Source organism: Gorilla gorilla, chromosome 17 (genome assembly GCF_029281585.2).
Source record: "Gorilla gorilla gorilla isolate KB3781 chromosome 17, NHGRI_mGorGor1-v2.1_pri, whole genome shotgun sequence".
NCBI lineage: Eukaryota > Metazoa > Chordata > Mammalia > Primates > Hominidae > Gorilla > Gorilla gorilla.
This window is the reverse complement of record NC_073241.2, coordinates 43,302,313-43,316,817: the sequence shown is the minus strand read 5'-3', so window position 1 is coordinate 43,316,817 and position 14,505 is coordinate 43,302,313. Positions and strand designations below refer to the sequence as shown.

The 14,505-nt window shown below is 44.7% G+C and overlaps 1 protein-coding gene across 2 annotated transcripts in view; it reads right to left on the bottom strand.

Moving 5' to 3' along the window:
- Window positions 1-4,334: 4,334 nt before the first annotated feature.
- Window positions 4,335-14,505, bottom strand: part of LAMA1 (laminin subunit alpha 1) — a 175,691-nt gene continuing 165,520 nt past the window's right edge. For both annotated transcript variants that reach the window (XM_019014254.4, XM_063699401.1), the window contains exons 58-63: window positions 13,237-13,426; window positions 11,558-11,716; window positions 10,861-11,014; window positions 9,625-9,758; window positions 5,635-5,857; window positions 4,335-4,693 (exon numbers count right to left, since the gene is read on the bottom strand). In XM_019014254.4, coding sequence (XP_018869799.3) covers window positions 4,533-4,693; window positions 5,635-5,857; window positions 9,625-9,758; window positions 10,861-11,014; window positions 11,558-11,716; window positions 13,237-13,426 — 1,021 coding nt within the window. In that variant the 3' untranslated portion in view covers window positions 4,335-4,532. The remainder of the gene's footprint in view (window positions 4,694-5,634; window positions 5,858-9,624; window positions 9,759-10,860; window positions 11,015-11,557; window positions 11,717-13,236; window positions 13,427-14,505) is intronic.

The window sequence follows — 14,505 nt, the reverse complement described above, 5'->3', positions numbered from 1 at the left end:
TGAGGCAGGAGAATGGCGTGAACCCGGGAGGCGGAGCTTGCAGTGAGCAGAGATCGCGCCACTGCACTCCAGCCTGGGCGACAGAGCGAGACTTCGTCTCAAAATAAATAAATAAATAAATAAATAAAATTAAAAAAGAGAACCAGAACAGTTCCAGGGCAGTCAGCACTGCAGGGGGCTGACCAGGAAGACTTACCAAGGGCACCAGAAGGCGAAGATGTGCCTGCACACCACTAAATACAAACGGGAGCCATGAGCACTTGGAATGTATGTGATACTTCTGAAATTTTGAAAACTATGTGAAATATGAACCTGACAGAGAAATACCTTCAATACAGTACAATTTCAAGAAGAAAAAGAAAATGGGTATCACAAAGTGATAGGAGATGTATCCAGATCCGTTTTGCAGTCTGAGGCGGGACATTGACCCGATGCTTCCCGTTGACTTCCTTCAGACATTCAGAAACTGTGCTAGAGACTGACTGTCCCATTAGGAACAAGTAAGTAACATAGCTTGCAGCTGTGAAAAGGGTCCTGGGCAGCACGCAGGGCAGAATATCACGGAGGCAGGTCCTGGAGAATTATCTTCAGCCACAGTTCCAAGCTAGCGGGAAAAGCAGGTAGTAGTGTGGAGAGGGAGTTTATTACGGCTGAGGGGAACACACCCAGGGCATTGCGTGACATTTAAAAATATATACTCAGCCGTTACAAAGTTTCTGCCACTGGGGAAGAAGGAAGTGCCACAGGTAGGTACCAAGTAGTATTGTTCTTATAAGAAAAATAGTGAAACTTCCTTATCTCTGAATCACTAATTTTCTGGGTTTTTTTTTTTTCTTTGAGACGGAGTCTCAGTGGTGTGTGCCTATAATCCCAGCTGCTCAGGAGGCTGAGGCAAAATAATCACTTGAACCTGGGGGGTGGAAGTTGCAGTGAACCGAGATCATGCCATTGCACTCCAGCCTGGGCAACAAGAGTGAAATACCATCTCAAAATAAATAAATAAATAAATGAAGTTTCAGTTATGCAAGCTGAGTAAGCTCTAGGGATCTGCTGTCTGTACAACATGGTGCCTATAGTTAACAATACTGTATTGTGCATTTAACATATGTTAAGAGGGTAGATCTTATGCCAAATGTTTGACCATAATAAAAAAATTACCACATGTGAGAATAAAAGAAGAATTTATGGGTTTGCAAATGTACTTAGTTATCATTTCCCCTAAGGACTGAATTGAATTTATTAGTATTTTATAAAAGATATTTACATCAAAGTCCATAAGTAAAGTTGGTCTATAATTGTTTTATACTTGTCTTGTTTCATATGAAGTTATTCCACCAGTGTTAAATGAGTTGGTCAGTTTTCTTCTCTTTTCTGATGTTTACAAATGCTTGCCTATAAATCCATCTGGTTGTTGGACGTTCTTGGAAGGCAGGTGTGACTGAGGATTAAATTTCACTATGGTCAATGCTGTTGGCTTATCCACGTGCTCTCTCTCTGAAAAAAAATTTAATACTATTTTCTAAATATTGTGATACCTTTTTGAGGTTGGTATCACAATCTTTTTTACAGATGAAGAAACTGAGGCTTGAAAACAGTGCTGCATGCTATGGAAAACAGTATAGTTCTTTCTCAAAAAATTACAAATAGGGGCCAGGCGCCGTGGCTCATGCCTGTAATCCCAACACTTAGTGGATCATTTGAGGTCAGGAGTTTGAGATCATCTTGGCCAACACGGTGAAACCCGTCTCTACTGAAAATACAAAAATTAGGCAGGCGTGGTGGCACCCGCCTGTAGTCCCGGCTACTCGGGAGGCTGAAGCAGGAGAATTGCTTGAGCCTGGGAGATGGAGGTTGCCATGAGCCAAGATCACGGCACTGCACTCCAGCCTGGATGACAGAGTGAGACTCTGTCTCAAAAACAAAAAATTACAAATAGATTTACCATATGATCCAGCAATTCCACTTCTGGGTATATGCCCCAGAGAGTTGAAAGCAGGGACTCTGAACAGACATTTGTGCATCCATGTTCATTGCGGCACTATTCACAATGGCCAAAAGATGGCAGCAATCCAAGCACCCATCAAGGGATTCATGGATGAGCATAATGTCCATACATACAATGGGATGCTATTCAGAATTAAAAGGGAGGAAATTCTGACACGTGCTAAACAGAGATGAACCTTGAAGGTATTATGGTAAGTCACTTATATGAAGTACCCAGAGTGATCAAATGTGTAGAGACAGAAAGAATGGTGGTTGCCAGAGGCTGAGGGAAAGAAGGAATGGGGGCCTACTGTTTAATTGGTACAGGGTTTTAGGTTTACAAGATGGAAAGAATTCCGGAGATGAATGGTAGTGGTTGCATACCGTATAAATGTATTGAATTTCATGGAAATGTACACTTAAAGATGGCTTAAAATGGTAAATTTTATATTTTCTATATTTTGCCAGAATGAAAAAAAGTACTACGTTAATTGACAGACTAAACAAGGACTTTTGGCACCAAAATTAGACTTTGGAAAGAAATCAGTATCTCAGTAAAATCGTCATGAGAAAAACATGATCGTCAATAGATTTTGTTGCATGTGCTTTAAGACATAGATTTGCTTTTATTTGGAATCACTTGGCAGTGAGGGAAAGGATATCATAATTTTTTTATGCCCTTGGGGCTCCAAAGTAGGGTTGCCAGATTTAGCAAATGAAAAACACAGGAGCTGTGCAATATTTAGCATGTGCTTACACTAAAAACATGTCTGTGGTGTTTATCTGAAATTCAGATTTCCCTGGGTTCTGTGTTTTATCTGGCAACCCTCTCTAAGAACCTGAGTCCAGACTTGGCGAGAGGAATTAAGGAATAAGTGTGAGAACCCGAAGTGAGAACCATAGCTGGTGTCTGACCTGGGAGCACAGGCTCAAGGTCACGGGGACAGATCTACACCCAGGTCACTCTACTCTGTGCTTGTGAAAGGCCAAGGGGGAGCTGGTGGGTTCTCCCCTGAGGGATCCTTCAGAGAGACCTTGTGAACAGCTGTACTGATGAAAAGCCCATGCTCCATTTTAACTCTGTTAAAGAGCGGGTGGAGGCAGGGCTGGAGTGCAAAGCTCAAGGCAACTCCACAGTCTGTGCTCTATGTCCTGGTTTTGGTCACTTCCTCACCCAACATGGTGGACCAGGATCTAGAATGTCAGAGCCTTCATATCCCACTGTAGCTGGTTTCCGCAGAAACATGAAACCAAAGACCACCCACAGCACAGCAAAGAGGTTCTCGGTGCACGTGCACTGCCGCTGAGACGGGCAGGTGCCTCTTCTGAGCCCAGCTGCCCAGGAGCTGCCTTTGAAAAGTCTGCATTCCTCCCATGGCTGGTGCTACAGAAACAGCACGTCCACAACTGGCGGCTGCCTTTCTCTAAGAAACATCTTCATGCAGGTATTTAAATGGAAAAGAATTATAAATTTCAAATATACCCATCAAGAGGTGTGAATCCCCATAAGGGTTCAAAAACAAGAAGGCAATGAACAGGGACAGGGACCAGAAGCACAGCTGCCTTCCTTGTTTATCCAATCAAAATCTCTCAGAGACACAGACACTAACTCTGGCCTCCTCCATGCTGGAAAAGCAGGTCATGGCTAAGACAGGTGGAGACTGCTCTTCAAGTGAGCCTTTGGAAAATGGGATCATTTTTCTGAAGGATACGGATAGCGGTCACTGTGACCCGAGCTGCAGCCACAGAGCAGAACTAAAATGAATGTGGACTGAATGCAACTTCAGAAATCTGGGTCTACAGCTGCTTGGTCCATTAAAAGAATATACTTACATGGTTTTAAAATGTTCCCTCTTTTCAAATTACACGTACTATCCCAGAAAAGTAGCTGATTAAGGCAAACTGTTTCATTCCAAGTGGTGAAAATAAAATTGACAATAAAGGAAGCACTAATTTAAAATGATGCCACGTTTTCTTTTTTTCTGTCCTGCAAAATGCACTGTTAGGTGAGGTCCTGATAGCACAAGGCCACCTCCAAGGATGGTCCAGCTCCTTCCTTTGCTCCCTTTGCCCCTGTGACTTGCTGGAGCCTCCCTAAAAGGTTATGTGGCAAACAGCTGGTGTGCTCATCTGGAATTAATCAATGAACATTGCTTGTCTGTTGTAGAAATTGGAGCTTAGAGTTTTCTTGAAGAAATAAAAGGCTTCATACTCTAATCTGTTATCATCTGTATTGATACTTTTTTAAAAAGCTCAAAATGAAAAACATAAAATACTATCAAGTAATCAACAGAACATTCAATGTGTATAAAGATTTTTTAAAAAATACGTTTAAAAAGAGAGCCAGGGAATTCAATTTACATTTTAGACCATTTAATGGAGGTATTTGTTGCACATGTGGTTTTAGTGTAACGTAAACACAACATCTCTCCCCAGAAACACTTAACCTGAGTTGGAAATGAAATATGAACTGAAGAGATTCTTAATTCACACATACACTTCTCCTCAAAATATTAGCAATGATTCCAACTGAGGATTCTGCTTGAAGTTCAGGACTCGGTCCCAGGACAGGAATGAAGGAAAACTCCATGCAGTTCGAACGCTCTGCTGAAGTCAAAGGACTGCACCTGCGGGCTCTTAATCAGAGCTAGCTTCCTCAAACACCCGCGGAACGAGGTCTGGCTGCGCAGGCATTTTTGCTTCACACCAGCTGTTCAGGAAAGAAGAGAAGACAAATCTTGCTTAATTTTGTTGAAATGCGATCCATAGCACAAAAGCAACAGAAAGAATCTCAAGCGGGTTTTTTTATTTTTTAAATTTTTCACTATCAAAATTAGGAGAATATCTTCCACATATGTGGTGTCAGTGACTAGCAGAATTCAGAGAAAACTTTTTTTTTTTTTGAGATGGAGTCTTGCTCTGCCACCTAGGCTGGAGTGCAGTGGCGCGATCTCAGCTCACTGCAACCTCTGCCTCCCGGGTTCAAGTGATTCTCCTGTCTCAGCCTCCTGAGTAGCTGGGGTTACAGGCACCCGTCACCACGTCCAGCTTATTTTTGTATTTTTAGTAGAGACAGGGTTTCACCATGTTGGCCAGGCTGGTCTCAAACTCCTGACCTCAAGTGATCCACCCACCTTGGCCTCCCAAAGTGCCGGGATTATAGGTGTAAGCCACCACACCTGGCCAAAAACTTTTAATATATAAAATTTTAAGGCATAGTTATAACTTAAAAAAAGTCATACAACAGGTGTTTATTATTTGCAACAATTCCTTGGAACATCTAAAATACATAATTCTAATCCAAAATTGACCAGAGAGATGAGTCACAAGTTTGTTTCCTAAAACGATTCCCTAGCCCTAAAATGACTCCCAAGTCTGACAGTCATGAAATTTACTTCGGTAAAGTCATACGGCTGCCTTTATATCAGACCCAATGTTCTCACAGTCTTACCCAATGATTAACTTGTGTGTGTAGATTATTTTAAGTTTTCCAAGAATTCTTAGATATTTGAAATAGCCTTTCTAAAATGGTAAAGGATTTGTCACCCAAACCATGTACCTTTCTCAATCCCTATTCTACATCCACCTGAACTAAGACTTCCTCCAGGGACAGTGCCCCTTTTGAGTTGAAGAGCAGGTACCTGTACATACCAGGATAGCCACCAACATAAATGGGATTGTTGGTGTCCACTGAGGTAGACTGGGTGTGTGGACTTTCAGCGCCAACTGCGTTCCCGTCAACAATCAGAGTGATACGATGTTTGCTTTTGTTAGCTTGAAGAGTGTGCCATTTTCCATCACAGAGTGCAGTGGCGGTTTTGGGCTCATATGCAGCTGTTATCCTGCCAGCACCATTGTTGACATGGAACAAGACCTAAAAGCAAATATCTTCGTGAATTTTTGTGTATTTAAGGAACACAGTCCATTTGTATAAGCTCTTGGAGTGGATAAAATTGCAGCATTATGTTTAAAGGGAGAGCTAACTAGGAGAAACAGAAAATAGTTTTGAAAAATAACCTTTTAAAGGATTCAGATGATGGCTGGGCATGGTGGCTCACACCTGTAATCCTGGCATTTTAGGAGGCCGAGGCGGGCGGATCACCCGAGGTCAGGAATTCGAGACCAGCCTGAGCAACATGGAGAAACCCTGTCTCTACTAAAAATACAAAAAAATTAGCTAGGCGTGGTGGCGCATGCCTGTAATCCCAGCAACTCAGGAGGCTGAGGCAGGAAAATCGCTTAAACCTGGGAGGCAGAGGTTACGGTGAGCCAAGATCATACCATTGCACTCCAGCCTGGGCAACAAGAGCGAAACTCCATCTCAAAAAAAAAAAAAAAAAAAAAAAGATTCAGATGTTATACTATTCCCCAAATTCCAGAAAGGGCAAATGGCCACCTTCATGACCACAAGTCTGAGCACACTGCATCCTTAAATGAGGGCCTCAATTTTAGGACATTTTAGGAGCTAATAGCCTTACTGGAGGTGCTGGTCATACTTTCATTTTTTTTCTTTGAGATGGAGTTTCGCTCCTGTTGTCCAGGCTGGAGTGCAGTGGCGCGGTCTTGGCTTACTGCAAACTCCACCTCCTGGGTTCAAGTGATTCTTTTGCCTCAGCCTCCCGCATAGCTGGGATTACAGGCATCCGCCACCATGCCCAACTAATTTTTGTATTTTTAGTAGAGACAGGGTTTCACCATGTTGGCCAGGCTGGTCTTGAATTCCTGACCTCGGTGATTTGCCCACCTCGGCCTCCCAAAGTGCCGGGATTACAGGTGTGAGCCACCGCACCTGGCCCGGTCATACCTATTGACAGCACCTATGAGCGAATGTTTACTAACTCTCTTCTGATGAACTGTAGATGCTCTCCCACAGCAAGTAAAGAGATCTCAGCTTTGCAAAGGATAGGAGGTGTTATGGGCTGAAGATCGCCCTCCAAAATTCATATGCTGAAGTCCTAACCCCCAGTACCTCAGAATGTGATTGTATTTGAAGATGGAGCTTTTAAAGAGGTAATTAAGTAAAGATGAGTTACTAGGGTGGCCCTCATCCAATCTGACTGTGTCTTTATAAGAAGAGATTAGGACACAGACATGCACAGAGGGAAGACCATGTGAGAACACAGGGAGAACGAGGCATCTGTAAGTCAAAGAGACAGGCCTCAGAATAAAAAACCTTACTAACACATTGATCTCGGACTTCTAGTCTCTAGAGTGGCAAGAAAATAAATTTCCATTGTTTAAGCCACACAGTCTGTGGTACTTTGTTCTGGCACCCCAAGCAGACTAAGACAGGAGGAAAGAATTTCAAATGTACTTTTTGAAAATTGTTATGCTATATATGAAACTGCTCAGTATTATTTCTAGGTGGACTGTGACAATTAAGGATATGTCATAAACCCTTAGGTAACAACTAAAAATGTTAAAAAAGAACTATACATAATAATCCAATAAGAAGTAAAATGTATAATACAACAGAAAATTACATTGTTTGCAGCAATTACACTTCTGATTGCATTCCTAATTTTTTATTTATCTAAATAAAATATTTTTCAAAAATAGAGATGGGGTGTCGCTATGTTGCCCTGGCTGGTCTCAAACTCCTGGGCTCAAGCAATCCTCCTGCCTCTGCCTCCCAAAGTTTTGGGATTACAGGTGTTAGCCACCATATCTGGCCCCTGGTAACATTTTTTAGCTGTCACATAAAAACATGAAAATAGATACAAAAGTTTTTAAAGTATAGATGAGGGAAAAAGTTGGCTGTAAGTCAGTGTAGAGAGGCAGCAATATGACATCAAGTTAGTTCTGTTTTGTCATGAATCGGAAAAGAGGTGAAGGGCAAAAGGTCAGACATGACCTTTCAGATCCTCCCCACCCCCACTCTAGGATATCCTAGAGGTCAAAACCCAGCGGGGAGTAAGTAGGGAAATACTAGAAACAACTGGTAAGTCCTGGGGAATCTAGAACATGGAGACTTGTTCCTTGCCTTCCAAGAGGCACTAGTGTTGGAAAATTCAGGCATCTTACTCCCACAACAACAAACACTGACCACAGTGCCGCAGAAATGCTGGTAAAATGTAGTTAGGTAGAGAGAGGACCAGAGAGACACCATCCCTGATTCCCCACGGCCTCTGTGTGGCTTGGCAGAAATCCCCAAGTTTGCACATGACCCCACGGGGAAGCGGGAAGATGAAAAGGTGGCACTACTCATGACAACCAGGATGAGAAGCCTGAGCTGAAAGGGACGCTGGCCAAACTCTCCAGGAGCAGCCCCCATGCAGGGGCAACACTGAGACCCCAGACCACTCACTGTAAGAGGCTGCCCTGAAGACCACGATATGGCTATGGCTCAGCTGCTGTCCACTAGAGAGCCCACAGAAAGGAAAAGGGCCATTGAGACTCCCTTCCCTGCATCCCGCCTGTGCCCAGACAGCCCCAAAGGGGAGAGGAAGGAAAGTGAGAACTGGGAGAAACTGTGAAGGAGGCGGTTTTCAAGCAGGAGACTAAAGGACTAGTACTGCAAATTGTTGAGTTCATTCTGTTGCCAGCAGGAGAGGGACATGAGAGGCTGAAAAGCAAGGGCAGAACAGCCACAGAAAAAATAACATGTTCTACATTAAAAAAAAATTATAGCATGGTACGTCTATCCCACAGAGTAATACGCCACCACAAAAGGGAACGGACTGTTGATATGCACAACCACCCAGACGACCTTCCCAAGATCAGGCTGAGTGTGAAAAGCTGATCTCATAAGGACACCTACTGCGTCACTTCATTTATATAACACTGGCAAAACAGAAATTAGAGGGACAGCAAACAGATTAGTGGTTGCCTAGGATTAGGGGTACAGGAGTTGGGTGTGGCCATGATGGGGTATTAAGGGGGAGCCTTGTAGTATTGATACAATTAAGTATCTTGATTGTGCTAGAAAAATGCATAATGTTTGTAATCCCAGCACTTTGGGAGGCGAGGTGGGCGGATCACGAGGTCAGGAGTTCGAGAACAGCCTGACCAACATGGTGAAACCTGGTCTCTACTAAAAAATACAAAAATTAGCCGGGTGTGGTGGTGCACGCCTGTAATCCCAGCTACTCAGGAGGCTGAGGCAGGAGAATCACTTGAACCTGGGAGGCAGAGGTTGCAGTGAGCTGAGATTGCACCATTGCACTCTAGCTTGGGCAACAAGAGCGAAACTCCGTCTCAAAAAGAAAAAAAATGCATAATGCTACCACTGGGAAACCTGGGTCTGGGTGAATGGTGCATGGGGCCCTCCCTGTACATTTCATTGCAACTTCCTATGAATCTGTAATAATTTCCAAATAAAAAGTTAAAAAAATTATTAGAAGGGATAGGGCATCAGGTCAGCAGCTTATTCTCAGATGGTTCAGGAAAAAAAGTTCTTTGTATTATAGTTGTAATTTTGCTGAAAGCTTACTTTCAAACATATAAAAAGTTATTTTTGAAAATCTTTTAAAAAATAAACCAAAAAGGTTTTTTTGTAGCAATATCTGTTTTTAAAATAGTAATGGGACCATTGTTTGACTCCATGAAAATAGATAGTTGTGAATTTGAATCTGCTGTTTCTCAATTGCTCTGTCTCTGACACTGGGGGGAGGAAGACCCTCATGGAGAGGAAGCACCCACCTTGCCGTCCACAAGCTCTAGTCCAATGGCATCCACTTTGGCAGTGCTGATCCCCAGGAGGACGCCATTCTGCGAGGAGGTTCGAAACTCCAGTGTGATGTTCACATCTGACTGCACTTTGTAGCCCTCTTTGACTGTAACACACAAGGAGGACCCAAGTCAGGGTGAGCGCTGCCAGGCCCAGGTTGAGCATTTGGCCTCCTGGCTAGGGGTTGGGGGACCTGGCTCTAGCTCCTCCTTTGGATCCAGCTGCATCCCCACCAGCAGGTCACTCCTGCCCTCTGAGCCTCGGCTTCCACATCTGGGAGATGACGTGGAGCTTTTAAAGAAGACACACGCAGTCAGCCAGGTCAGAGCAGAGCCAGGCACCTCCTTCATCTGTGGCCACAGAAGCACGTGGCCCTGCCTCACCCTGTGGACACGTCCTCCCTGCGGCAGTCTTTCCCGTGGGCTGTTGGGATTTGATCCCTGGAATCCCTTTATCATCATCCGAGAATAGTCCACTTTATTTTCCTAGTATCTGTGTACTTGCGGGAATCATCATTTACTGAGTGTATCAGAGTCCATACTAAGTTTGTTAAAGGTGGGGATTGAATGGAATGCTTTTTTAATTCAGGTGATAAAAAAGCCGAGGAGCCACACTGGGGCTATTGACAACAGCAGGCAGTTGTTCCCATGCCCAAGGCTGAAGGGAAAAGGAGAGAAGATGGTATGCCCAGAGCTGGGGAGTGCAAGGGGAGCTGAGGCCACGGAGGGGGCTGCCCAGCAGGGCTGGAGCCTAAACCCCAGGAACAGGAGAAAGGAAGCACAGAGTGAACGAGAGATGTTCTGCTGGCTTCCCCCTCTTCCCCACCCAAACTTCTGCACAGCCTCCCTGGCGCCAGCTGGTCTAGACATTTTATGCTGCTGATTTTTAATTCAAAGCCCTTTCTTAACTTGGACAGTAAGTGTGCATTACAGAACCTGGGGAAACTATAGATGAAACTAGCACCCCATGTCTGGCCTCTGTCAGGAGTCACACCACTCCTTGGGGGAGACTTTGTCAGGCCATCCAGATAGCATAAGACCTGAGAAGGCTTTTTACGCCAAGAAATTAGGAATCAACTGGAATACTAAACTCAATGTGGTTTTCCTGCAGCCTTGTCCAGTGGGTCCTGTCTTATACTCTTGGATCCACATCGCTTTAGAGTACAGACTCATCCGGGGACTGCCTTCGAGAGTGTTGCTAACACATACCAAGAGCTGCATATCCGCTTCCGTCAAAGTATGTTCCTTCCTGGGCCACTGCGTAGCACCTGTTCACCGTGAAGGCAGACACCGGGCTGTCCTTGTCCAGCTGTTTGCTGTTAACCGTCACATCCCCAATGCAGGCAGGGATGCTGTGTGTGATCTAAGCCAAATGACATGAAGAGTAGACAGTGGTGATTCTAACGGGAAGGGCTTGGACACATTTTCCTTCCACCTCATCAGATTGGTCTCAGCAAAACACATTAAAATGTAATCTTTTTGTTTTAAAACTTTAATTGCCACAATACTTCACATGAATGTCTAAGTTAGAGCTACCATTTGAGTATCTTTGCTAATAATGCAGTGGAAGTGTTTTCTATTATTTTAGTGAAATATCGTGGAAATCAAAAAATGCTGAGTTTACTAATGTGCGAATATGCATTTGCTGGGCTTCCCTGAATTGTGCTGTGGCCACGTGGCTGCGGAAAGGGAGATGTTCATTAACTAACAGGCTGGAAAGACTGATCGGGTTCTGAGGGGCGGCCCTGGCACACGATCTGTGGACATGCCTGCAAAGTAAACCTCTTTACAAGCCCCAGGTTCAAACAAGGTAATTTAAACATAAAGATGCCGTGAGGTATGCTCTTCTACAAAATAAGCACAACCACAACGAAGGTAAAATGTCAGTATGGAAAATGCTGCTTACATTTCCAATTTTCCTGGCCTGGTACTGGGAGGGCAGGCCTCCTAGGTAGAACAAACCCTCCACATCCAGCATGGTTCCATCTCCCACCACAGTCACCATGGGGGACTCTCGGCCGTCGACAGTTATGAAGCCTTTTCTTTTAACATAGTCTGTCTTGACCTACAGCAAAGTGAAAACATGCATAATTTTTGAGGAATCTGAAAAAACTTTTAACAGATGTATAAACTTTAACAGATGCAACATCTGTTTCTGAGAGCTATAACAACCTGAATGCAATGCTAAAGGATGGTTCAAATTTTTAGACATTGGTGACGAAAAGTGGATGAGCCTGGCAGAAGAAGGGAGGCAGGTATGAAACTGCCTTTGCAAAAACTGTAACAGTGAAAGAAATCTGACATAGCAAAATGACAGCAAGAGGAATCTGACATAACTGACTCTATCTTGCTTCTAACCTCATAAGCTGTCTTTGCTAATTCAACCTAGCTATGGGAGGAATTTAGTTGATAGTTTAAAACAAAGATGATAACAGTCCCTTCTGGAAATGGGAGGAATTTAGTGGATAGTTTAACTTTAAATCAAAGATGATAACAGTCCCTTCCCGAAATGGGAGGAATTTAGTTGACAGTTTAAAACAAAGATGGTTAACAGTCCCTCCCCAAAACTAGCTCCCTCCTTGCTCAGGGACCAAAATCGCCTTTGTAAAATTAAGGAAATGCCACAAGGTTGGAATTGTGATAGGGGCCTGAATTCTGCTAAGATACAGGCGTAAACTCTAACCAGCCATTGTTTCTCCTGCTAAGATGTGGGCATAAACTCTAACCAGTCATTGTTTATAATTTGCCCTTTTAAACTACTTATTGCTTAGGAATCACGTAGCCAATAGTCATAAGTGTTATACCTTCTCCGATTGCCCCATATAGATAACACTGCTATTGTAAAACCTAGGACTGGCATTTGAGATATTTTTCAGACTTTGCATTCAGTATGAACCAACTGGCACCACCCAGAGCAGTAACCCCTACCCAGGAACTGGCTCAGCACAAGAAGACAACTTCGACCCCCTATGATTTCTTCCCCAATCCAATCAATTAGCATTTGCCATTCCTTATCCCCTAGCTGCCAAACTATCCTTGTTTACACGAGGTTTTAAACCTAGTCCTTGAATTCTTGGGGAGGCGGCTTTGAGAATTATCTCCTGGCAAGTTGCCTCTGCAATAATTAAACTCTTTCTTTGCTGCAAAACCCGCCATTCTTAGTGCATTTGCTTTTCTGGGCAGTGGACAAGAACAACCCAGCTGGCCGATTACAGGCACAGGTAAAGCGTGCTGCACACCAGAAAGTGCTCCAGAGTTCCGGTTATCAGAAAGCAAATGCCATGAGGGGAGGCTAGGCTTTACATACTCCTTGCCAAGTCAAGAACATGTCTAGTACCTTTTGTTCATCCCACCAATGTTTGTTGAATGTCTATTTCATGTCAGGTACTAAACAAGGCCCTGGGGATATTTCAGAAGCAGAAAAGATCCCTGCCTTCAAGACTTGTAGTATCTGGGGGAGACACCAGACACACACGGCGAGATAGAGATTAATGGGGATAATGTGCCTTTGAGAAATGGAGTGAACCCGAGTGATAGATGGAACAGAACTCAGAAGCAGCCACCACAAGCCTCCTGAGATCGTACCGTGTGCCACTTGCCATCACTGAGCAGTGCAGGGTGAGAGACCTTTGTTCTGCCTTTGCCAAGGTCAAACATGAAGTGGAGGCGGCCCCCGTGCAGCTGGAGCACAGCGTAGTCTGCTTGGTTCTGATGAGCCATGTAGTAAATCAGGCCGCTGGAGGCGAACGTGCGGATGCTTAGCTCAACCGAGAGCCTGGGGAAAACAAGTGCTCAGCGTTGAGAAAGGAAACTTTTACTTTTCATTTTTAACACCTCAAAAGAGGACCCAACAATTGTTTCAGTGTTTACATTGAACATCTCAGGAGAGAGGGGTATTCATTCCTTCATCATTTACACATCCATTCATATAATGAGTTATTACTGCCTACCTCTGTCGGCCGGGAACTGTTTCAGGATGAGGATAAAGCCGTGAACAAAGAGGAAGATCCCTTTGCTCATGAAACTAATACAGAAACACATCAGACAGTAAAGTGGGTCCTGTAGAGGCCAACTGGTGGCTACCTTAAGCATTCAACGCGGGTAACTCTGCAAAGCTGATATTTCAGCTGAGGTCTGAATGACAGAAAGGGCAAGCCCCTGCAATGTGAGGGCTTGATGGCAGGGGACAGCAGGAAGCCCACCTGAGGCCGCGGGGGAACCAGAGCCACTGCAGGTGTGGAGGAAGGCTGCGCCTGGGTGGGCCCCGTCAGAGGGACCACGGTGTCACTGGAGCACCCAGGGACAGGATGAGGGCAGATGTGGCTCCATCATAGGGAGGAGGGGCTTTGAGGGTGCTTGGATTTTCGGCACAGTGGGAAGTCACAGGAGGGCTTTGAAAGGGGGAGTGGCCGAGAATTCCTTTAAGAGATCCTCTGTTTAAACTGAAGAACAGGTCAGGGGGTCAGGGGTGAAGCGGGTCCCATCAGGCACCTGTTATGACAGCCAACAGGGAGGAATCGGGTGGCTTAGACCAGGGTGGCGGTGGGGACTCAGAACAGATTCAGGAAACGTTCTGGAGGAAGAAGCAAGAGGATTTGCCAATGGACTGGATTTGGAGAGTGAGAAAAAGTGAAATGAAAAATAGCCCCTAGGCTTGGGCCTTGGGCAACCAGGTGAATGGTGATTGTGCCCGCGGCAACGGCAAAGAGCAGGAGAGCAGGACTGAGGGAAGCCTGCGAATTCCTTTCGGGGTGATGAGGCCCAGGAGACTGTTCCAGGCCACACAGAGATGTTGAGTGGCTGAGGAACCTGTCCCAGTCCACATGCAGATCTCGAGTGGCTGGTGGGCCCACA